This window comes from Oncorhynchus mykiss, chromosome 26 (genome assembly GCF_057628025.1).
Source record: "Oncorhynchus mykiss isolate SJ-2025 chromosome 26, ASM5762802v1, whole genome shotgun sequence".
Taxonomy (NCBI): Eukaryota; Metazoa; Chordata; class Actinopteri; order Salmoniformes; family Salmonidae; genus Oncorhynchus; species Oncorhynchus mykiss.
In genome coordinates this window covers 38,578,519-38,603,869 of record NC_143047.1, presented here as the reverse complement: position 1 = coordinate 38,603,869, position 25,351 = coordinate 38,578,519, and the positions used below count along the sequence as shown (strand labels likewise).

General features: G+C 46.0%; 1 protein-coding gene across 42 annotated transcripts in view; it reads left to right on the top strand.

Annotated features, from left to right (window-relative positions):
• myo9aa (myosin IXAa) overlaps window positions 1–25,351 on the top strand; it is a 196,192-nt gene that overhangs the window by 155,635 nt on the left and 15,206 nt on the right. For 15 of the 42 annotated variants that reach the window (XM_090223020.1, XM_090223004.1, XM_090223016.1 and 12 more), the window contains 12 exons: window positions 3,123–3,272; window positions 11,935–12,245; window positions 12,871–14,775; window positions 15,812–15,914; window positions 16,348–16,548; window positions 17,397–17,500; window positions 20,219–20,349; window positions 20,516–20,739; window positions 21,976–22,095; window positions 23,361–23,549; window positions 24,190–24,240; window positions 25,213–25,324. In XM_090223020.1, coding sequence (XP_090079146.1) covers window positions 3,123–3,272; window positions 11,935–12,245; window positions 12,871–14,775; window positions 15,812–15,914; window positions 16,348–16,548; window positions 17,397–17,500; window positions 20,219–20,349; window positions 20,516–20,739; window positions 21,976–22,095; window positions 23,361–23,549; window positions 24,190–24,240; window positions 25,213–25,324 — 3,601 coding nt within the window. The remainder of the gene's footprint in view (window positions 1–3,122; window positions 3,273–11,934; window positions 12,246–12,870; window positions 14,776–15,811; window positions 15,915–16,347; window positions 16,549–17,396; window positions 17,501–20,218; window positions 20,350–20,515; window positions 20,740–21,975; window positions 22,096–23,360; window positions 23,550–24,189; window positions 24,241–25,212; window positions 25,325–25,351) is intronic. The other 27 variants (XM_090223008.1, XM_090223024.1, XM_090223017.1 and 24 more) reach the window with 7 other exon arrangements.

The following is a 25,351-nucleotide window of genomic DNA, read 5'->3' as shown; positions in this document are numbered from 1 at the left end:
TACTATTCACCCTGCTGCCTGTCACTATAGTAGATTAAAACCATGGTACTATTCACCCAGCTGCCTGTCACTACAGTATATTAAAACCATGGTACTATTCACCCTACTGCCTGTCACTATAGTAGATTTAAACCATGATACTATTCACCCAGCTGCCTGTCACTATAGTAGATTAAAACCATGGTACTATTCACCCTGCTGCCTGTCACTATAGTAGATTAAAACCATGGTACTATTCACCCTGCTGCCTGTCACTATAGTAGATTTAAACCATGATACTATTCACCCAGCTGCCTGTCACTATAGTAGATTAAAACCATGGTGGTTCTATTCACCCAGCTGCCTGTCACTATAGTAGATTAAAACCATGGTACTATTCACCCAGCTGCCTGTCACTATAGTAGATTAAAACCATGGTACTATTCACCCTGCTGCCTGTCACTATAGTAGATTAAAACCATGGTACTATTCACGCTGTTGTCTGTCACTACAGTAGATTAAAACCATGGTGGTTCTATTCACCCAGCTGCCTGTCACTACAGTAGATTAAAACCATGGTACTATTCACCCTACTGCCTGTCACTATAGTAGATTTAAACCATGGTACTATTCACCCAGCTGCCTGTCACTATAGTATATTAAAACCATGGTACTATTCACCCTGCTGCCTGTCACTACAGTAGATTAAAACCATGGTGGTTCTATTCACCCAGCTGCCTGTCACTATAGTAGATTAAAACCATGGTACTATTCACCCAGCTGCCTGTCACTATAGTAGATTAAAACCATGGTACTATTCACCCACTATAGTCACTATAGTAGATTAAAACCATGGTACTATTCACCTAGCTGCCTGTCACTACAGTAGATTAAAACCATGGTACTATTCACCCTACTGCCTGTCACTACAGTATATTAAAACCATGGTACTATTCACCCAGCTGCCTGTCACTATAGTAGATTAAAACCATGGTACTATTCACCCTACTGCCTGTCACTATAGTAGATTAAAACCATGGTACTATTCACCCTGCTGCCTGTCACTGTAGTAGATTAAAACCATGGTACTATTCACCCAGCTGCCTGTCACTACAGTAGATTAAAACCATGGTACTATTCACCCAGCTGCCTGTCACTATAGTAGATTAAAACCATGGTGGTTCTATTCACCCAGCTGCCTGTCACTATAGTAGATTAAAACCATGGTACTATTCACCCTGCTGCCTGTCACTACAGTAGATTAAACCCATGGTACTATTCACCCAGCTGCCTGTCACTATAGTAGATTAAAACCATGGTACTATTCACCCTGCTGCCTGTCACTACAGTAGATTAAAACCATGGTGGTTCTATTCACCCAGCTGCCTGTCACTATAGTAGATTAAAACCATGGTACTATTCACCCAGCTGCCTGTCACTATAGTAGATTAAAACCATGGTACTATTCACCCACTATAGTCACTATAGTAGATTAAAACCATGGTACTATTCACCTAGCTGCCTGTCACTACAGTAGATTAAAACCATGGTACTATTCACCCTACTGCCTGTCACTACAGTATATTAAAACCATGGTACTATTCACCCAGCTGCCTGTCACTATAGTAGATTAAAACCATGGTACTATTCACCCTACTGCCTGTCACTATAGTAGATTAAAACCATGGTACTATTCACCCTGCTGCCTGTCACTGTAGTAGATTAAAACCATGGTACTATTCACCCAGCTGCCTGTCACTACAGTAGATTAAAACCATGGTACTATTCACCCAGCTGCCTGTCACTATAGTAGATTAAAACCATGGTGGTTCTATTCACCCAGCTGCCTGTCACTATAGTAGATTAAAACCATGGTACTATTCACCCTGCTGCCTGTCACTACAGTAGATTAAACCCATGGTACTATTCACCCAGCTGCCTGTCACTATAGTAGATTAAAACCATGGTGGTTCTATTCACCCAGCTGCCTGTCACTATAGTAGATTAAAACCATGGTACTATTCACCCAGCTGCCTGTCACTATAGTAGATTAAAACCATGGTACTATTCACCCTACTGCCTGTCACTATAGTAGATTAAAACCATGGTACTATTCACCCTGCTGCCTGTCACTATAGTAGATTAAAACCATGGTATTATTCACCCAGCTGCCTGTCACTACAGTAGATTAAACCCATGGTACTATTCACCCAGCTGCCTGTCACTATAGTAGATTAAAACCATGGTGGTTCTATTCACCCAGCTGCCTGTCACTATAGTAGATTAAAACCATGGTACTATTCACCCTGCTGCCTGTCACTACAGTAGATTAAAACCATGGTTCTATTCACCCAGCTGCCTGTCACTATAGTAGATTAAAACCATGGTACTATTCACCCTGCTGCCTGTCACTATAGTAGATTAAAACCATGGTACTATTCACCCAGCTGCCTGTCACTATAGTAGATTAAAACCAAGAGGAAGGGATAAAATTGAGACTTTTTAGTCAAGGTATCAACAATTGTATCCAATTGTCTTGTTTTCTCTAGTATATTGTACCACAAAGGGGATTGATATGTTTTATTTTACAAATTTAGACTAGCCTTATCTATAGAAACGTTTGTGGCCAAATGCACATCCCTAAAACACAGGTGCTGGACTAATGAAGTATACTACAACAGAACAGACATGCCTTGCATTGTCCTTATAGTTAGAATGAAAAAATGGTCCGTCATGTTTGTCTTGATGAATGGTAGTTGACCATCAGTTTGAGTCACCACAGGGGTGGTGGAGATTCGGCCCTGCTTTAAGTTATTGAACTTAGTTAAATAGAGAAACAGAAAAATAAGGAGCAGTGACATTATATTACCAGCACTGTAGTCTTTCTGGGAGACAGGATGTTATAAAGAACATAGCCCAAGAATGGACAGGACCTCTGACACACACACACACACAGACTGATAGATGGGTCCAGCACTATTCCTTTGGTTTGATGTCTATAATTAGCAGCCCATAGCTCCCATACCTGAAATTCTTGTTGCTCCTGTGTTTGATCATCCAGGGAGGGGGAGGTCCATACTTGAACAGTGAGAGTGTGTATATGTGTGTGTGTATGATGTGCCACTCATTGTGTCCACTGTCAGGTGTTCCTGCGGGAGGTGGAGCGTCAGCGACTGCAGGCGTTGCTTCACAGGGAGGTCCTGAACCGTATCGTCACTCTGCAGCGCCGCTTCAGGGCCCTGCTGGAGAGGAAACACTTCACCAGGATGAGACTGGCTGCCACAGCTATCCAGGTAACCACCGTTCCCTTCTTATAGCCTCATCACCCAGGGGCAGTCTCCTTCTTATAGCCTCATCACCCAGGGGCAGTCTCCTTCTTATAGCCTCATCACCCAGGGGCAGTCTCCTTCTTATAGCCTCATCACCCAGGGGCAGTCTCCTTCTTATAGCCTCATCACCCAGGGGCAGTCTCCTTCTTATAGCCTCATCACCCAGGGGCAGTCTCCTTCTTATAGCCTCATCACCCAGGGGCAGTCTCCTTCTTATAGCATCGTCACCCAGGGGCAGTCTCCTTCTTATAGCCTCATCACCCAGGGGCAGTCTCCTTCTTATAGCCTCATCACCCAGGGGCAGTCTCCTTCTTATAGCCTCATCACCCAGGGGCAGTCTCCTTGTTATAGCCTCGTCACCCAGGGGCAGTCTCCTTCTTATAGCCTCATCACCCAGGGGCAGTCTCCTTCTTATAGCCTCATCACCCAGGGGCAGTCTCCTTCTTATAGCCTCGTCACCCAGGGGCAGGGACAGTCTCCTTCTTATAGCCTCATCACCCAGGGGCAGTCTCCTTCTTATAGCCTCATCACCCAGGCACAGTCTCCTTCTTATAGCCTCATCACCCAGGGGCAGTCTCCTTCTTATAGCCTCATCACCCAGGGGCAGTCTCCTTCTTATAGCCTCGTCACCCAGGGGCAGTCTCCTTCTTATAGCCTCGTCACCCAGGGGCAGGGACAGTCTCCTTCTTATAGCCTCGTCACCCAGGGGCAGGGACAGTCTCCTTCTTATAGCCTCGTCACCCAGGGGCAGGGACAGTCTCCTTCTTATAGCCTCGTCACCCAGGGGCAGGGACAGTCTCCTTCTTATAGCCTCGTCACCCAGGGGCAGGGACAGTCTCCTTCTTATAGCCTCGTCACCCAGGGAAAATGAGTGGGCACAGGGCACCAACCCTGGTCCTGCTACAGTGGTATGAAGGCGTTTGTTTCATTACAGTTAAATGGTCCTGTTACAGGGGTATGAAGGCTTTTGTTTCATTACAGTTAAATGGTCCTGTTACAGGGGTATGAAGGCTTTTGTTTCATTACAGTTAAATGGTCCTGTTACAGGGGTATGAAGGCTTTTGTTTCATTACAGTTAAATGGTCCTGTTACAGGGGTATGAAGGCGTTTGTTTCATTACAGTTAAATGGTCCTGTTACAGGGGTATGAAGGCGTTTGTTTCATTACAGTTAAATGGTCCTGTTACAGGGGTATGAAGGATTTTGTTTCATTACAGTTAAATGGTCCTGTTACAGGGGTATGAAGGCTTTTGTTTCATTACAGTTAAATGGTCCTGTTACAGGGGTATGAAGGCCTTTGTTTCATTACAGTTAAATGGTCCTGTTACAGGGGTATGAAGGCTTTTGTTTCATTACAGTTAAATGGTCCTGTTACAGGGGTATGAAGGCCTTTGTTTCATTACAGTTAAATGGTCCTGTTACAGGGGTATGAAGGCTTTTGTTTCATTACAGTTAAATGGTCCTGTTACAGGGGTATGAAGGATTTTGTTTCATTACAGTTAAATGGTCCTGTTACAGGGGTATGAAGGCCTTTGTTTCATTACAGTTAAATGGTCCTGTTACAGGGGTATGAAGGATTTTGTTTCATTACAGTTAAATGGTCCTGTTACAGGGATATGAAGGCTTTTGTTTCATTAGTTAAATGGTCCTGTTACAGGGGTATGAAGGCTTTTGTTTCATTACAGTTAAATGGTCCTGTTACAGGGGTATGAAGGTGTTTGTTTCATTACAGTTAAATGGTCCTGTTACAGGGGTATGAAGGCCTTTGTTTCATTACAGTTAAATGGTCCTGTTACAGGGGTATGAAGGCTTTTGTTTCATTACAGTTAAATGGTCCTGTTACAGGGGTATGAAGGCGTTTGTTTCATTACAGTTAAATGGTCCTGTTACAGGGGTATGAAGGATTTTGTTTCATTACAGTTAAATGGTCCTGTTACAGGGGTATGAAGGATTTTGTTTCATTACAGTTAAATGGTCCTGTTACAGGGGTATGAAGGCTTTTGTTTCATTACAGTTAAATGGTCCTGTTACAGGGGTATGAAGGCCTTTGTTTCATTACAGTTAAATGGTCCTGTTACATGGGTATGAAGGCTTTTGTTTCATTACAGTTAAATGGTCCTGTTACAGGGGTATGAAGGATTTTGTTTCATTACAGTTAAATGGTCCTGTTACAGGGGTATGAAGGATTTTGTTTCATTACAGTTAAATGGTCCTGTTACAGGGGTATGAAGGCGTTTGTTTCATTACAGTTAAATGGTCCTGTTACAGGGGTATGAAGGATTTTGTTTCATTACAGTTAAATGGTCCTGTTACAGGGGTATGAAGGCTTTTGTTTCATTACAGTTAAATGGTCCTGTTACAGGGGTATGAAGGCCTTTGTTTCATTACAGTTAAATGGTCCTGTTACAGGGGTATGAAGGCTTTTGTTTCATTACAGTTAAATGGTCCTGTTACAGGGGTATGAAGGCCTTTGTTTCATTACAGTTAAATGGTCCTGTTACAGGGGTATGAAGGCTTTTGTTTCATTACAGTTAAATGGTCCTGTTACAGGGGTATGAAGGATTTTGTTTCATTACAGTTAAATGGTCCTGTTACAGGGGTATGAAGGCCTTTGTTTCATTACAGTTAAATGGTCCTGTTACAGGGGTATGAAGGATTTTGTTTCATTACAGTTAAATGGTCCTGTTACAGGGATATGAAGGCTTTTGTTTCATTAGTTAAATGGTCCTGTTACAGGGGTATGAAGGCTTTTGTTTCATTACAGTTAAATGGTCCTGTTACAGGGGTATGAAGGTGTTTGTTTCATTACAGTTAAATGGTCCTGTTACAGGGGTATGAAGGCCTTTGTTTCATTACAGTTAAATGGTCCTGTTACAGGGGTATGAAGGCTTTTGTTTCATTACAGTTAAATGGTCCTGTTACAGGGGTATGAAGGCGTTTGTTTCATTACAGTTAAATGGTCCTGTTACAGGGGTATGAAGGATTTTGTTTCATTACAGTTAAATGGTCCTGTTACAGGGGTATGAAGGATTTTGTTTCATTACAGTTAAATGGTCCTGTTACAGGGGTATGAAGGCTTTTGTTTCATTACAGTTAAATGGTCCTGTTACAGGGGTATGAAGGCCTTTGTTTCATTACAGTTAAATGGTCCTGTTACATGGGTATGAAGGCTTTTGTTTCATTACAGTTAAATGGTCCTGTTACAGGGGTATGAAGGATTTTGTTTCATTACAGTTAAATGGTCCTGTTACAGGGGTATGAAGGATTTTGTTTCATTACAGTTAAATGGTCCTGTTACAGGGGTATGAAGGCTTTTGTTTCATTACAGTTAAATGGTCCTGTTACAGGGGTATGAAGGCTTTTGTTTCATTACAGTTAAATGGTCCTGTTACAGGGGTATGAAGGATTTTGTTTCATTACAGTTAAATGGTCCTGTTACAGGGGTATGAAGGATTTTGTTTCATTACAGTTAAATGGTCCTGTTACAGGGGTATGAAGGATTTTGTTTCATTACAGTTAAATGGTCCTGTTACAGGGGTATGAAGGATTTTGTTTCATTACAGTTGCATGCAAACAGGGTCTTGGTTAGTTGAATCAGGTGTGTTAGCGCCGGGCTGGTAGAAAGTCTGTACACCCTGTTCTGTGGCTCTCAGCACCATAGTTGGTGACATTAACTGTGTAAATTATCTATAGTACATCCAGGCTTGATACGTAGGAGTTTGTTTGTATATGTGATATTTATTTTGTATTTATTACATGAATTTAAGTGGGAAATTTGTTATTGAACTGAGGCAGGAATGCTTCTCATCCCAATGTTGTGTGTCAGTCCTCATCTGTGCAATCTTGCTCAGCCCGGTTTTGATGGGCCAGCAAGATATTTAATTTGTATGTGTTATGGAGGGATGTTTAGATTCAGAGCTCTTTCAGTAATCCTACAAAACCCCACAATTTATTTTTTGTGGAAAATTCTGTGAATTATCTAAACTATTTCTCTTGACCGTTCCTCAACTTTGTTTTGGATGTCATTCAACTTTCACGATCACAATCTAAGACTTATGCCAGATATTTGATCCTAGTAATTATGCAATTGTTGATTCAGTTCCGTTACAGTATCCAGCAGGAACCAAACACTAAGTCCTTTCATAAACAGGGACATTGTTGTACTAGAGAAGTTGGCTATGAATGGGAATGGATTTAACACACCTCGAGGATCGGTACTTCAGGGTTTTCAGTTGGCCTGCTTTGCTTTAGATCTTTGAGACCTTGGTGTGAATTAGCCAATCACTTATATTGATCAACGAGCACAGTTGGGGAGGTGATTAGTAGAGTGAGGTGTGGTGCCTGGTTGGAATGAAACCCTGCAATGGCACTCCAGGATCAAATCAAAATTAAATCAATGTTTATTGGTCGCGTCTAGAGTTGGACAGATATTTTAGCGGTTGCAGCTAAATGCTTGTGTAACTAGAGCCTAACAGTGCAGCAAAATTGGCAAACAAGTACACAAATAATAATTATCAAAAACTAGAAAGAAGAAATCCGGAATGTCAGAGCTAATCCAGTATACACTATCAGTTATCCAAACTAATCCAGTATACACTATCAGTAATCCAAACTAATCCAGTATACACTATCAGTTATCCAAACTAATCCAGTATACACTATCAGTTATCCAAACTAATCCAGTATACACTATCAGTTATCCAAACTAATCCAGTATACACTATCAGTAATCCAAACTAATCCAGTATACACTATCAGTAATCCAGTATACACTATCAGTTATCCAAACTAATCCAGTATACACTATCAGTTATCCAAACTAATCCAGTATACACTATCAGTTATCCAAACTAATCCAGTATACACTATCAGTAATCCAAACTAATCCAGTATACACTATCAGTAATCCAGTATACACTATCAGTTATCCAAACTAATCCAGTATACACTATCAGTAATCCAAACTAATCCAGTATACACTATCAGTAATCCAGTATACACTATAAATTATCCAAACTAATCCAGTATACACTATCAGTTATCCAAACTAATCCAGTATACACTATCAGTTATCCAAACTAATCCAGTATACACTATCAGTAATCCAGTATACACTATCAGTTATCCAAACTAATCCAGTATACACTATCAGTAATCCAGTATACACTATCAGTAATCCAAACTAATCCAGTATACACTATCAGTTATCCAAACTAATCCAGTATACACTATCAGTAATCCAGTATACACTATCAGTAATCCAAACTAATCCAGTATACACTATCAGTTATCCAAAAGCAATCTGTATTTACACCTAAAATATCTACTTAAGAATATGTACAGCAGTAGATATATTACAGTGAGCCATGTCAGGAATCCAGTATATAGATATTCAGTGTGAATAAACAGTGTAACAAAATGCAATGTTCAGTAGTAGGTATATTAGAAAGAGATATGTGAAGAATACAGTAAATGAATACACAGTGTGAAAAACAGTATAAAAGAAACAAAAAATGAAACACAAAATGAACAAAGTGGATCAGGGCATCTACCCTTGTTACCCTGCCTTTCACCCTTTAATGTTTCCCTGTTCAACACTTCTCCCTCCCTGCTTGGAGAGGGCCTCGTATTATATCTGTTCACACTGGAACCGCCTAATTGGTCCTTTGGAAAGAGACTCGGGTGCTTTGTCTGGTTGAAAAGAAAAATAAATCCAATCAATGGGTAGAAGTGTTAATAGCCAGAGACTGAGGGAGAGAGCTAACAAAAGGAAATAAAGCATCTTATGGAGGAGTTGTGATGATGTTCCCAGAGCAGGAGAACAAAAGGTCTGTCAAACAGTTCATGCATTTCTTTTATCTCTGCTGAGCCTGCTTTTGCTCTTTGTGTAGTCATCCAAGTTTGGATAGCTTTGTGTCCTGTTTTGACAACATTTTCCCTGACTATACTAAACATTATTTTATACAGTAGTGCCAAATCCCAGCCCCTCCTAGCCCCCCAGGCCCTCCTAATACTGCTAAGCCCCCTAACACACCTAGCCTCCTAGCCCCCCAGGCCCTCCTAATACTGCTAAGCCCCCTAACACACCTAGCCTCCTAGCCCCCCAGGCCCTCCTAATACTGCTAAGCCCCCTAACACACCTAGCCTCCTAGCCCCCCAGGCCCTCCTAATACTGTTAAGCCCCCTAACACACCTAGCCCCCCAGGCCCTCCTAATACCGCTAAGCCCCCTAACACACCTAGCCTCCTAGCCCCCCAGGCCCTCCTAATACTGCTAAGCCCCCTAACACACCTAGCCTCCTAGCCCCCCAGGCCCTCCTAATACTGCTAAGCCCCCTAACACACCTAGCCTCCTAGCCCCCCAGGCCCTCCTAATACTGCTAAGCCCCCTAACACACCTAGCCTCCTAGCCCCCCAGGCTCTCCTAATACCACTAAGCCCTCCTAACACACCTAGCCTCCTAGCCCCCCAGGCCCTCCTAATACTGCTAAGCCCCCTAACACACCTAGCCTCCTAGCCCCCCAGGCCCTCCTAATACCGCTAAGCCCCCTAAACTCCTAGCCCCCCAGGCCCTCCTAATACTACTAAGCCCCCTAACACACCTAGCCTCCTGGCCCTCCTAATATCGCTAAGCCCCCCTAACACACCTAGCCCCCCAGGCCCTCCTAATACCGCTAAGTCCCCCTAACACACCCAGCCTCCTAGCCTCCCAGGCTCTCCTAATACTGCTAAGCCCCCATAACACACCTAGCCCCCCAGGCTTTCCTAATACTGCTAAGCCCCCCTAACACACCTAGCCCCCCAGGCTTTCCTAATACTGCTAAGCCCCCCTAACACACCTAGCCCCCCAGGCCCTCCTAATACTACTAAGCCCCCTAACACACCTAGCCCCCAGGCTCTCCTAATACTGCTAAGCCCCCCTAACACACCTAGCCTCCTAGCCCCCCAGGCCCTCCTAATACTGCTAAGCCCCCTAACACACCTAGCCTCCTAGCCCCCCAGGCCCTCCTAATACTACTAAGCCCCCTAACACACCTAGCCCCCCAGGCTCTCCTAATACGGCTAAGCCCCCCTAACACACCTAGCCTCCTAGCCCCCCAGGCCCTCCTAATACTACTAAGCCCCCTAACACACCTAGCCCCCCAGGCTCTCCTAATACGGCTAAGCCCCCCTAACACACCTAGCCTCCTAGCCCCCCAGGCCCTCCTAATACTGCTAAGCCCCCTAACACACCTAGCCTCCTAGCCCCCCAGGCCCTCCTAATACTACTAAGCCCCCTAACACACCTAGCCCCCCAGGCTCTCCTAATACGGCTAAGCCCCCCTAACACACCTAGCCTCCTAGCCCCCCAGGCCCTCCTAATACTACTAAGCCCCCTAACACACCTAGCCCCCCAGGCTCTCCTAATACGGCTAAGCCCCCCTAACACACCTAGCCTCCTAGCCCCCCAGGCCCTCCTAATACTGCTAAGCCCCCTAACACACCTAGCCTCCTAGCCCCCCAGGCTTTCCTAATACTGCTAAGCCCCCCTAACACACCTAGCCCCCCAGGCCCTCCTAATACTACTAAGCCCCCTAACACACCTAGCCCCCAGGCTCTCCTAATACTGCTAAGCCCCCCTAACACACCTAGCCTCCTAGCCCCCCAGGCCCTCCTAATACTGCTAAGCCCCCTAACACACCTAGCCTCCTAGCCCCCCAGGCCCTCCTAATACTACTAAGCCCCCTAACACACCTAGCCCCCCAGGCTTTCCTAATACGGCTAAGCCCCCCTAACACACCTAGCCTCCTAGCCCCCCAGGCCCTCCTAATACTACTAAGCCCCCTAACACACCTAGCCCCCCAGGCTCTCCTAATACGGCTAAGCCCCCCTAACACACCTAGCCTCCTAGCCCCCCAGGCCCTCCTAATACTGCTAAGCCCCCTAACACACCTAGCCTCCTAGCCCCCCAGGCCCTCCTAATACTACTAAGCCCCCTAACACACCTAGCCCCCCAGGCTCTCCTAATACGGCTAAGCCCCCCTAACACACCTAGCCTCCTAGCCCCCCAGGCCCTCCTAATACTACTAAGCCCCCTAACACACCTAGCCCCCCAGGCTCTCCTAATACGGCTAAGCCCCCCTAACACACCTAGCCTCCTAGCCCCCCAGGCCCTCCTAATACTGCTAAGCCCCCTAACACACCTAGCCTCCTAGCCCCCCAGGCCCTCCTAATACTACTAAGCCCCCTAACACACCTAGCCCCCAGGCTCTCCTAATACTGCTAAGCCCCCTAAACTCCTAGCCCCCCAGGCCCTCCTAATACTACTAAGCCCCCTAACACACCTAGCCTCCTGGCCCTCCTAATATCGCTAAGCCCCCCTAATACACCTAGCCCCCCAGGCCCTCCTAATACCGCTAAGGGGGGGGATTCGGGATTGGACTTTGCTACAGAGGAATGGACTCAAATCCAATAAACGTAATAAATTCCATCATACTATAAATGTGGTAACATCCACAGCTCTGATCTCACCTACAGCGTCATCCGGGTTTGGCCGGTGTAGGCTGTCATTGTAAATTAGAATTTGTTCTTAACTGACTTGCCTAGTTAAATAAAGGTTTAAATAAAAAAATACTTCCCCTCACACAGAAATGGTGGCGTGCCTACCAGTCCAAGCAGGAGGATGACTACGACCCAAGCATCCAGGAGGGGGCAGCCTTGTGCATCCAGACAGCTTGGCGGGGGTACAAGGAGCGCTGGAGGTTCGGGCTGTGGCGGGAGGCGGCTCTGCTGCTGCAGAGGGAGTGGAGGGCGTTGCTGAAGCGGCGAGAACGGGAGGGGGCGGCAATCGCCATCCAGACAGCCTGGCGCTGCCACATGGCCAGAGAGGCCTTCCTGCGACTGCGTGGCACCATGACGCTGCTACAGGCAGTGGGCAAAGGCTACCTGGCCAGACAGAGGTAAACTAATGTGAAGTGTTGCAGAAAGTTTTAGAGCAGACGTGGTTCTCCACATGACATGAGAGTGAATAGTCTGTTCTACATATTACATTTCTATCTGCAGCTGAGCTTGCTTCATTACTGTTTCTGGATGCTTATGAATCATTATGGAAATCAATATGAAATGCCATGGAACATTTGATGAAGGCAGAATACCATCTGAACTTCCATGCCTCCATAACTTCAACTCATTGATGGAAACATTCTTGCAATGAGATTGGAAATTGCTGCAAAGTTAATTCACTGTACTTATTGGTCATAATTCTATATCCAATCCTCCTCCACGTCCAGTCGTCCAACTGGTGACGTGCTCGTATTCATGGCCTGCCAGCTGAAAAGTCTCCTGTTCAGATAATGTTGTTACATAAACACCCAGAACAAAGTAGCAACAGTCAGCTGAGCTAGAGGAGGACATTATCCCATTAAGGCTGCCACTTTGAGTTCACACATTCAACAGGAAGAGACTGTGATATGTTTTTAAGTGTCTAGTCTGTCTTGTGTCAAGGAACAAGGAATTAAGACTCAATGAAGGTGTGGTGTTGCCTTGTGATTGGTTTAGCTGTAACCATGCCTCCTTGATTGACAGCTTTGGGCATTTGAAGGAGCAGAGACTGAGGGAGAAAGAGCAGAGGCTGAGGGAGAGAGAGAGTCAACAACAGCAGCAGCAGCTGCTGCAGAATGGACAGACGCGCCTCTCGCCAGAAGAAGACGATCTGCCAGTGAGGATCATGGGCCTGGACCTGAGCACATGGGAGGACCGCTCATACAAGGAGCGGGAAAGGAGCCTCCAGAGACTGAACAGCCAGGAGGAGCGGGTGAAAGAGGGACGAGGTGTAGAAATAGGAGGTGAGGGAGGAGTGGCGAGGGCCGCAGAGAGCTCAGGTAGGGCCCAGTCGGAACCACCGCCAGTTTCGTCGACAGCCGCTGTGGTGGTGAGAGAGAGGACCAGGACCCTGGACGAGCCCTGCCAGAGGACCACCAGGGCCAAGAGGGAGAGCCGGAGGATGAGGGAGCTGGAGCAGGCCAAGTTCAGCCTGGAGCTGCTCAAGGTGCGGGCCACAGGCAGTGGTGGGGCCTCGTCCCCCTCTGAAGAGAGGCGCTGGTCGGCCGAGCTGGCCCCCACCACCACCCCTCCTCACCGCTCCCCCCAGGGACCCGGAACCCCCGACAGCCAGAGCTCCAAGGGCAGCTTCGAGCTACTCAGCATGGATGACGAGATACTCAGGGAGAGTGCACCTTTGGCGGACGAGGAGGAGCTTGGTTCCCCCCTCTCTTCTGAAGTGCAGCTGGAGCAGGCCCCGGAGGTCAGCCTCATGTCGAAGGAGCCTCCCAGGGCTTCTGTGTCCGATGACGCCTCCCCACCTCCAAAAGGTCAGAGTCAGGCCAAGCTAGAACCGGCTGCCGCCTCTCCACCTCCGCCCAAGATAGAGAACTACCTCCCTACCTTTTACGTCCCGTCAACTGATGGCAGCTTGGTCATCACCCATCGTCTTGGCGATGACTCTTCGCAACCCCTCGAGGCCGATACCACTGGTACCACCATCGTCACCAAGCAGCTCAAGTCAATCAAACAAAGGCGGGAATTGTCACGGCGACCCGTGGTTGTGGTCATCAGCATGCAGAAGGAAACCCCCCTGGATCAGGAGGAGCTCGGTGGTGCCGTTGTTCGTCTTCCCCCTGTAGAGGTTTGTGACGGGTCGGCACAAACCGGCGAATCCCCTTCATCGCCACGGCTACCAGTCCCTGCACCCGTTCCACCACTAGATCCCGCCCCAGTCATCCCCATGTCTGGCCCCACCCCTGTCCCGGCTGCCAACCAGTTGGTCCTGGAGAAGCTGGAACGACTGAACGAGGAAAAGGAGGAGAGGCAGCGGCACCTGCAGCAGCAGAACGAGCGGGAGATGATGGACCAGATCCGGAAGCAGAAGGAGGTTCTGGAGAGACAGCGGCACCACTTCGCCCAGCACGAGAGGGAACTGTTGGAGAAGCAGAGGGGTGAGGCCCTGGTCAGGATCCAGCAGAGCAGGCAGGGAGGGCCCCCCCAAGACAGGAGTGCAACCGCAGCTACATCTACCAGGCCCCTTAGACCCAGCTCCCTTCTCATCGAGAGAGCCCCGGCTCTGGCTCCACCCTCGAGGACCCAGTCTGTGTCCGCTGCCCACGCATACCTCTCTCCTCCTGGGCCGATGGACACCCAGAGTGTCCCCATGCCCCATCCTGAGCCCAACAAGGCCCAGCCCAACAAGGCCCAGTCCAACCAGGCCCGGCTCCCTCCACCTCCCTCAGCCCCCAAAACAAAGACCAGGGATGGGAGACCCATTGCGGATGGCTGGGCGCCGAATTTGACCCTGGAGTCCAGAGAGGGCGGGGGAGGAGGAGCCAGAGGGAGGGTTCCCAAGAAGGCCCCAGCTAATCAGGGCACCAGCATCAGCATGACTGACATGTCGGAAAACATCTTCTTTGCGCCCAAAGACAGAGTGGCGTTCTCTAAGTGAGTATTGAATCCAGCTATGGAGTTATCATGTACTGTAAGGGCCTTTACCAGACAACTACACATGGAGTTATCATGTACTGTAGAATACCTTTACCAGCCAACTAGACATGGAGTTATCATGTACTGTAGAATACCTTTACCAGCCAACTACACATGGAGTTATCATGTACTGTAAGGGCCTTAACTACCCAACTAGACATGGAGTTATCATGTACTGTAAGGGCCTTAACTACCCAACTACACATGGAGTTATCATGTACTGTAAGGGCCTTAACTACCCAACTACACATGGAGTTATCATGTACTCTAGGTACCTTTACCAGCCAACTACACATGGAGTTATCATGTACTGTAAGGGCCTTAACTACCCAACTAGACATGGAGTTATCATGTACTGTAAGGGCCTTAACTACCCAACTAGACATGGAGTTATCATGTACTGTAAGGGCCTTAACTACCCAACTACACATGGAGTTATCATGTACTGTAAGGGCCTTAACTACCCAACTAGACATTGATACACATGGGAGATTATTCCTAAAAACGTATGTCATACATCATTCTTAACCTCTGAAAAGAAACCAAGAGCCCTAATAGATGCATAGTTCACATAAAGGTTATAGAAGTTTTTTTTTTAAAGCATCAGAAAAATAGGTGTTGCTTGAGAATTGATTGGTTTGGAATAATGATTTACTATTTCACAGAAACTTAAAGGTACAATATGCAGAAATCGCTAATAGTTTGCCTAATTTCAGATTATGACAACAATAACTCTGATTGTAGAGAATCATTGTATCATCTAAACCGCTGTGAAATATATTGGCGTATCAAACCAAAAGTAAAAGATGCAATACGAAAGCATAGAAATAGTGCACATAGAACCGATCCACCACTTCTTAGACTTGCTTTCAATGAGAATGACAGATCTATAATTCACATATCTATGTGAAGTTGGTCAGGTCCCTCTAAAAGCTACATATTGCAGCTTTAACCCCCTCTTCATTCCCTGACTCAATGACTCTATATGTTTTAGGTTTCACAAGGAGAAGCCTGTCAATCAAGAGAAGCCTGTAGCAGTCCCAAAAGAGGGCCCCTCCTCAAGCACCAAGCCCACCATAGGACTGAGAACACAGGAGGTGAGTGAATGGCAGAACCGGTAGCATTTGTCATCGTGTGTGTGTGTTTGCATGTCCATATCAAATAATCAGACTGATAAATAAATATTGTGTGTGTTTCTGTATGTGTTCTGAGGGTTTGCATGTGTTTACATATGGAGCAGCGTCGTCCAGGTTAGGGCAGGGTTTGGTCGGGGTTGGCCATCATTATAAAATGAGAATGTTTTCTTAACTTTCCACGTTAAATAAAGGTTCATTTAAAAAAGACATCTTAGAGAGCGAGAGACCGACAGAATAAAAAGATGGCCACACAGAGAGAAAGTTGCAGGAAAGGGAAACATCGGGGCATCCAAGACCCTGTCTAGTATCCACAGGTCCTAAAGAGGAAAGCAGCGTTCATTGGCTTGTTTGTGAGTGTGTTTCAACTGTTGTTATATCGTTTTTGGTCAACCAGGTCAGCAGGGCGGGCCACAGAAAGAAAGCCCGCATGGCTCGGACACGCTCTGACTTTCTGACCCGCACACCGACCTCCTCGCTGGGGGGCGAGTCGGAGGAGGACGAGTACGACGGAAAGCCCCCCCTCTCCTCCCCTCCCCCCTACTCCCCAACCATCCCTAAACAGGATTCCTTTGAGTGTTTCAGTGACTCAGAGATGGTAAAGAAAACAGACCCATACCTAAACCTCGGCCTACACCCCAATTCAACTAATAGAAGTTCTCATTGGGACGGCCATCTTTTTTCCCTGCTGTTAACCCTCTTCAGCACTGGCTGGGTAGACCTGCGCTACCGAGCAACTCAACTAAAACAACCTACGCTTTAACTAGATTTTTCCTTTTCCTCCGAGCATAAACTGTTTCAACGATGCTAACACACTCTTCTCTTTAAAACCCGATGAAGGTTCTAGCCTTAACTTAGCCTGTCTCCTCACTTCTTCACAGCCCAGAAGTGATACTCTCCTTCTCCTTTTTCCTCTCTGTCAGCATAATCAGCCATGGCATGTGTTACTGTAGCTTGTTAGCCTGTTAGCTTTCTCTTCTCACCAGTAGCCCTGCTCTCTGACCGAACCCTGGGATCCTGGGTTGAAGGTCATCGCTCAACCTTGACCTTCCTCCCTGATGATTAATTAACACACATTCCTGACCTCTTTACTTCAGCGTAACATAAACTGTCTTTATTGTGCTATCTGGCTATCCATGTTAGCTATACTGCTAGTCAGGTATGCTAGTGAAAAACTGAGCTATAGACAGTATTGAATAATGTTAGACTTGAGTAAAACTGACAACTCAGGCTAGTGGAAGTGCTACATTTTGTCAAGGAATCCATTGTTGTACTGCCATCTACTGGCGTGGGGGGGAAATCCTCCTGTCTCCTGTGAGATAGGAAAACGTAGATGTAGAGTAACACGACTTCAGTTAGTACTGTAGATATTGAAAAGTCTCTTTTAACTGTCATATCTATTTATGTATGATGTCATTGACATTGTGTCATTCATTGGTGTTTCAGCCTTCCACCAGCTCTGAGGAACAGAAGAAGATACATAAGGCCATGTCATCTGGAGATCTGGCCAAAGTTGACACGATACGCAAGAACGCCCAGTCAGATGGAAGGTTTGTTCCTATCATGGTGTCCATTGTAGTCATTTTAATACAGTATACACTGAGTTTACAAAACATTACGAACATCTTCCTAATGTTGAGTTGCATCCCTCCCTTTTGCCCTCAGAACAGCCTCAATTCGTCAGGGCATTGACTCTACAAAGTGTTGAAAGCGTTCCACAGGGATGCTGGCCCATGTTGACTCCAATGCTTCCCACAGTTGTGTCAAGTTGGCTGGATGTCCTTTGGTTGGTGGACCATTCTTGATACACGTGGGAAACTGTTGAGCGTGAAAAACCCAGCAGCGTTGCAGTTCTTGACACACTCAAACTGACCACCCTGGCACCTACTACCATACCCCATTCAAAGGCACTTAAATATTTTGTCTTGCCCATTCACCCTCTAAATGGCACACATACACAATTAATGTCTAAATTATCTCAAGGCTTAAACATCCTTTAACCTGTCTCCTCCCCTTCATCTACACTGATTGAAGTGGATTAAACAAATGACATCAATAAGGGATCATAGCGTTCACTTGGATTCACCCGGTCAGTCTCATGGAAAGAGCAGGTGTTCCTTAATGTTTTGTACACTCAGTGTAGATAGCAATGCATATGAGGTAGAGGGGCTTGATAGCCTCACTTGATTTCTTGGTTAGATTCCTCAATAATAATCTAAAGTAGTCAATACTCAATAGAAATGGTGGACATGGGTTTGCTTTTGGAGGATTATGAAGGTTGGATCACCAACTGTGTCAAGCTGTGATTTCAAGCCATGTGCTGTTAGGGTTCAGGTTAGGGTTAATGAAGCTGTGATCTGTTTCTCCTATCACCAGGGTCCAGGTTAGGGTTAATGAAGCTCTGATCTGTCTCTCCTATCGCCAGGGTTAGGGTTAATGAAGCTGTGATCTGTTTCTCCTATCACCAGGGTCCAGGTTAGGGTTAATGAAGCTCTGATCTGTCTCTCCTATCGCCAGGGTTAGGGTTAATGAAGCTGTGATCTGTCTCTCCTACCACCAGGGTTAGGGTTAATGAAGCTGTGATCTGTCTCTCCTATCACCAGGGTTAGGGTTAATGAAGCTCTGATCTGTCTCTCCTATCACCAGGGTTAGGGTTAATGAAGCTGTGATCTGTTTCTCCTATCACCAGGGTTAGGGTTAATGAAGCTGTGATCTGTCTCTCCCCCCACCAGGGTTCAGGTTAGGGTTAATGAAGCTGTGATCTGTCTCTCCCCCCACCAGGGTTCAGGTTAGGGTTAATGAAGCTGTGATCTGTCTCTCCCCCCACCAGGGTTCAGGTTAGGGTTAATGAAGCTGTGATCTGTCTCTCCTATCACCAGGGTTAGGGTTAATGAAGCTCTGATCTGTCTCTCCTATCACCAGGGTTAGGGTTAATGAAGCTGTGATCTGTTTCTCCTATCACCAGGGTTAGGGTTAATGAAGCTCTGATCTGTTTCTCCTATCACCAGGGTTAGGGTTAATGAAGCTCTGATCTGTCTCTCCTATCACCAGGGTTAGGGTTAATGAAGCTGTGATCTGTCTCTCCTACCACAGGGTTCAGGTTAGGGTTAATGAAGCTGTGATCTGTCTCTCCCCCCACCAGGGTTCAGGTTAGGGTTAATGAAGCTGTGATCTGTCTCTCCCCCCACCAGGGTTCAGGTTAGGGTTAATGAAGCTGTGATCTGTCTCTCCCCCCACCAGGGTTCAGGTTAGGGTTAATGAAGCTGTGATCTGTCTCTCCCCCCACCAGGGTTCAGGTTAGGGTTAATGAAGCTGTGATCTCTCTCCTACCACCAGGGTTAGGGTTAATGAAGCTGTGATCTGTCTCTCCTACCACCAGGGTTAGGGTTAATGAAGCTGTGATCTGTCTCTCCCCCCACCAGGGTTCAGGTTAGGGTTAATGAAGCTGTGATCTGTCTCTCCCCCCACCAGGGTTCAGGTTAGGGTTAATGAAGCTGTGATCTGTCTCTCCCCCCACCAGGGTTCAGGTTAGGGTTAATGAAGCTGTGATCTCTCTCCTACCACCAGGGTTAGGGTTAATGAAGCTGTGATCTGTCTCTCCTACCACCAGGGTTCAGGTTAAGGTTAATGAAGCTGTGATCTGTCTCTCCCCCCACCAGAGTTCAGGTTAGGGTTAATGAAGCTGTGATCTGTCTCTCCCCCCACCAGGGTTCAGGTTAGGGTTAATGAAGCTGTGATCTCTCTCCTACCACCAGGGTTAGGGTTAATGAAGCTGTGATCTGTCTCTCCTACCACCAGGGTTCAGGTTAAGGTTAATGAAGCTGTGATCTGTCTCTCCTACCACAGGGTTCAGGTTAGGGTTAATGAAGCTGTGATCTGTCTCTCCCCCCACCAGGGTCCAGGTTAGGGTTAATGAAGCTGTGATCTGTCTCTCCTACCACCAGGGTTCAGGTTAGGGTTAATGAAGCTGTGATCTGTCTCTCCTACAACCAGGGTTAGGGTTAATGAAGCTGTGATCTGTCTCTCCTATCACCAGGGTTAGGGTTAATGAAGCTGTGATCTGTCTCTCCTACCACAGGGTTCAGGTTAGGGTTAATGAAGCTGTGATCTGTCTCTCCCCCCACCAGGGTTCAGGTTAGGGTTAATGAAGCTGTGATCTGTCTCTCCTACCACCAGGGTTCAGGTTAGGGTTAATGAAGCTGTGATCTGTCTCTCCTACAACCAGGGTTAGGGTTAATGAAGCTGTGATCTATCTCTCCCCCCACCAGGGTTCGTGGTAAGATGCGTTTCTGGGGCAAGACGAAGCAGGGTGAGAAGAAGTCGTCCAGAGAGAAGCTGTTCTGTGGAGGTGACTCCATGGATGCAGATGACGGAGACACGGGGCCACTGCTAGGAGAAGGTGAGGGAGGGTTAAAGGTCATGTGGGGTTCAGCAGGTTTAACTGTCAGAGGAAGACACAGTGAAGATCACTACCAAACTTAATAAGGGAGTCTAGAAGACTTGAACGAAAGGCGTTAGACTTACTATGCTGCTACTCTGTCTGTCTCTCCATCCCTCCCTCCCAGCAGGACAGGATTACATGTCACCGCCTCGTAGTCCAGACCTGACCCTGGAGCGGGGGGCCAAGGAGTTCAAGGAGAACAAGGAGCCCTCGCCAAAAGTGAAGAGGCGGCGTAGCGTCAAGATTAGCAGTGTTGCCCTAGAGCCTGCCCAGTGGGGGAACGATGCACTGCAGATCCTCACCTGCACCAACGACTACAGGAGCATGAACGACTTCCTCATGAAGAAGGTACACACACACAGTCACAAAGACACACGCACCCACAGACACACACACACACCAACACAATCACCCATCCAGACACGCACCCACCCAAACACACCCACGCACGCACCCACACACACACACCCAACCACACACACACGCACCCACCCACACACACACACCAACACAATCACCCATCCAGACACGCACCCACCCAAACACACGCACGCACGCACCCACACACACACACACACACACCCAACCACACACACACACACCCAACCACACACACACGCACCCACCCACACAAAGACACATCCACCCATACACACACAGAAATATGCAGGCATATGCATTGTGGTGTAAAGTACTTATGTACTTTAAAGTACTTATGTACTTTAAAGTACTACATAAGTAGGTTTTTAGGGTACTTTGCTATTTATATTTTTGACTACTTTTACTTCATTACATTCCTGAATAAATTTTTACTCCCTACATTTTACCTGACACCCAAAAGTACTCGTTACATTTTAAGTGCTTAGCAGGACAGGAAAATGGTCCAATTCACGGATTTATCAAGAGAACACGTGGTCCTCCCTGCGGCCTCTGATCTGGCAGACTCACTAAACACACATGCATCTTTTATAAATGATGTCAGTGTTGGAGTGTGCCCCGGGTTATCCTTCCTTTTTTAAACAAGAAAACCGTGCCATCTGCTTTGCTTAATATAAGGAATTTTAAATCATGTATACTTTTTATTTTACTTTTGATACTTCAGTATATTTTCAACCGAATACTTTTAGACTTTTTCTCAAGTAGTATTTTACTGGGTGACTTTTACTTTTTCACTTTTACTTTCACTTAACTTTCTATTAAGGTATCTTTACTTTTATTCAAGTATGACAATTGGGTACTTTTTCCACCACTGCATATGCAGACTCGCACACATGGACACAAAGCGCACACACACACACACACACACACACACACACACACACACACACATATAGATACATATAGATACATATAGATACATGCAGATGAAGAAAGAGTGTTATTACAACAGCACGAGGAAGGTAGAGCTTTCAGGTTGGTTACCAATATAAATTCTCTCTTTGAATGTTGAGCTTTGAACAATGATGCTTCTGAATATCGGTGTTGAGGTTGTCCAGTGTCCAGACTGATGTGGTTTTATAATGCTCATGTATTGAAGCCCGAGAGAACCCTTTTTTATCAAGCAGTTGTTTTTGTTTCGTTTAGATCAGTGACCTGGTGGCTGAGGACGGCGGTAAGAAAGACACAATGGTGGACGTGGTGTTTAAAAAGGCCTTGAAGGAGTTCCGCCTCAATATCTTCAACTCCTACTCTACAGCTCTAGCGGTTAGTACAGTAGTGCAACAACCCTGAATCCCAGGCTTCCTAATATCGTTGTATTTACATGGCAGTAGTTACATGGTAACTACTTTACAGTAGTGTCCTTAATGACTATGTATTTAAATGGCAGTAGTTACATGGTAATTACTTTACAGTAGTGTCCTTAATGCCTATGTATTTACATGGCAGTAGTTACATGGTAACTACTTTACAGTAGTGTCCTTAATGACTATGTATTTACATGGCAGTAGTTACATGGTAACTACTTTACAGTAGTGTCCTTAATGACTATGTATTTAAATGGCAGTAGTTACATGGTAATTACTTTACAGTAGTGTCCTTAATGACTATGTATTTACATGGCAGTAGTTACATGGTAATTACTTTACAGTAGTGTCCTTAATGACTATGTATTTACATGGCAGTAGTTACATGGTAACTACTTTACAGTAGTGTCCTTAATGACTATGTATTTACATGGCTAGTAGTTACATGGTAACTACTTTACAGTAGTGTCCTTAATGACTATGTATTTAAATGGCAGTAGTTACATGGTAACTACTTTACATGGTAACTACTTTACAGTAGTGTCCTTAATGACTATGTATTTACATGGCTAGTAGTTACATGGTAACTACTTTACAGTAGTGTCCTTAATGACTATGTATTTAAATGGCAGTAGTTACATGGTAACTACTTTACATGGTAACTACTTTACAGTAGTGTCCTTAATGACTATGTATTTAAATGGCAGTAGTTACATGGTAACTACTTTACAGTAGTGTCCTTAATGACTATGTATTTACATGGCAGTAGTTACATGGTAACTACTTTACAGTAGTGTCCTTAATGACTATGTATTTACATGGCAGTAGTTACATGGTAACTACTTTACAGTAGTGTCCTTAATGACTATGTATTTAAATGGCAGTAGTTACATGGTAACTACTTTACAGTAGTGTCCTTAATGACTATGTATTTAAATGGCAGTAGTTACATGGTAACTACTTTACAGTAGTGTCCTTAATGACTATGTATTTACATGGCAGTAGTTACATGGTAACTACTTTACAGTAGTGTCCTTAATGCCTATGTATTTACATGGCTTGTAGTTACATGGTAACTACTTTACAGTAGTGTCCTTAATGACTATGTATTTACATGGCTTGTAGTTACATGGTAACTACTTTACAGTAGTGTCCTTAATGCCTATGTATTTGCATGGCAGTAGTTAGCATCATGATTTTGATGTAACCCTCTGTGTTCTCCAGATGGATGATGGGAAGAGTATCCGCTATAAGGACCTATACGCCCTGTTCGAGCAGATCCTGGAGAAGACCATGCGCCTGGAGCAGAGGGACTGGAGCGAGTCGCCCGTCAAGGTCTGGGTCAACACCTTCAAGATCTTTCTGGATGAGTTCATGACCGAGTACAAGCCCATGGACAGCACCATCAGCAAGGTACCACCTCCACCACTGACCTTCTGTCTGGTGCAATTGATTGTTATTGCAGCCATTGGCTATGTAGCTAAGCATCGCACTGTGTACTGTATGCAGTCTGAGCTAAAACCATGGTTTAGGTGGGCTGGCAGTTATATTGGTAGCTGAAACCGAGGTTTAGGTGGGTTAGCAGTGATGTTAGTAGATGAAGCCGTGGTTTAGGTGGGCCAGCAGTAATGTTGGTAGATGAAACCGTGGTTTAGGTGGGCTGGCAATTATGTTGGTAGCTGAAACCGTGGTTTAGGTGAGCTAGCAGTAATGTTGGTAGCTGAAGCCATGATTTAGGTGGGCTAGCAGGGATGTTGGTAGATGAAGCCGTGGTTTAGGTGGGCTAGCAGCAGTGTGTGGGTGGTCAGGTACAGCATTGCTACAGTGGCCTGGTTAGCTACTGGTGCTAACCACTTCCAACACCCAGGTAGCTAATTCAAACACTACAGGTCACATGAAGCCCTTGGCTACTATACTAAGCCCCTCTAAAAGAGAGTGTCCGCTGGAAAAGAGCATTGCGGTCTTTACGATCTTAGTAATTGGTAAGCTACCAGGGTATTACAGTATTTGTTGTTGTTTTTAGAGCTCTGTTATATTTGGTTGTCTTTCCCAGCAGGTCCCCAAAACCGAGCGAAAGAAGAGGAGGAAAAAGGATGCTGACATTGTGAGTGCCTGCTCTTACTGTTTTTTAAAACTAGTAGTCAACCGTTTTGGTATGAGACTGAAGCCAGACTGATCTTAAAGGTATAGTCAGTGGGGGCCTCCCGAGTGGCGCAGTGGTTTAAGGCACTCCATCACAGTGCTAGCTGTGCCACTAGAGATTCTGGGATCGAGTCCAGACTCTGTCGCACCCGGCCGCGACCGGGAGACCCATGGGGTGGCGCACAATTAGCCCAGCGTCGTCCGGGTTAGGGGAGAGTTTGGCCGGCAGGGATGTCCTTGTCCCATTGCGCACTAGTGTCTCCTATGGCGGGCTGGGCGCAGTGCACGCTGAGACGGTCACCAGGTGTTTCCTCCAACACATTGGTGTGGCTGGCTTCCGGGTTAAGTGTGCATTGTGTCAAGAAGCATTGCGGTTGGGTTGTGTTTCGGAGGATGCACGGCTCTCGACCTTCGCCTCTCCCGAGTCCATACGGGAGTTGCAGCGATGAGACAAGACTGTAACTACCGATTGGACACCACGAAAAAGGGGTAAAAAAAAAAAAAATCCTAATAAAAAATATATATAATTAAATTTTAAAAATGGTATAGTCAGTGATGCACGAAGTAAACAGAAATATCGGGGCAATTTCCGCAACAACTAAAAGCATTGAAGCACGAGGCGAAAGTTCTCCGCTGTTTTGTTCCCGAAGCTATCACACTGTAGCAGATTGAACCGTGGACATGCGCAGATACTCTGATATTCTGTGAGTGCATCGTCTTGCATTGCACTACTATGCAACATCTGCGTTGCTGCTCGTCTCCATTTAAAACATATTAACCGCCTGTCAGCAATGTTTCTATCTGTCCTTTAGAGAAAAAAGGAAATAGGCTAGTAACTAGAATACACAGGAGAGTCAGAGACAATAGAAAGCATTCATGTCAACATAAACTCTCCTTGGCTCTTTTCTCACCTGCTCTCTGCTGCCCCCTAAAGGTGGAGGAACACAATGGCCACATCTTCAAGGCCACCCAGTACAGTATCCCCACCTACTGCGAGTACTGCTCCTCTCTCATCTGGATGATGGACAGGGCCTGCGTCTGCAAATGTGAGTACTCGTGCGCACACACACACA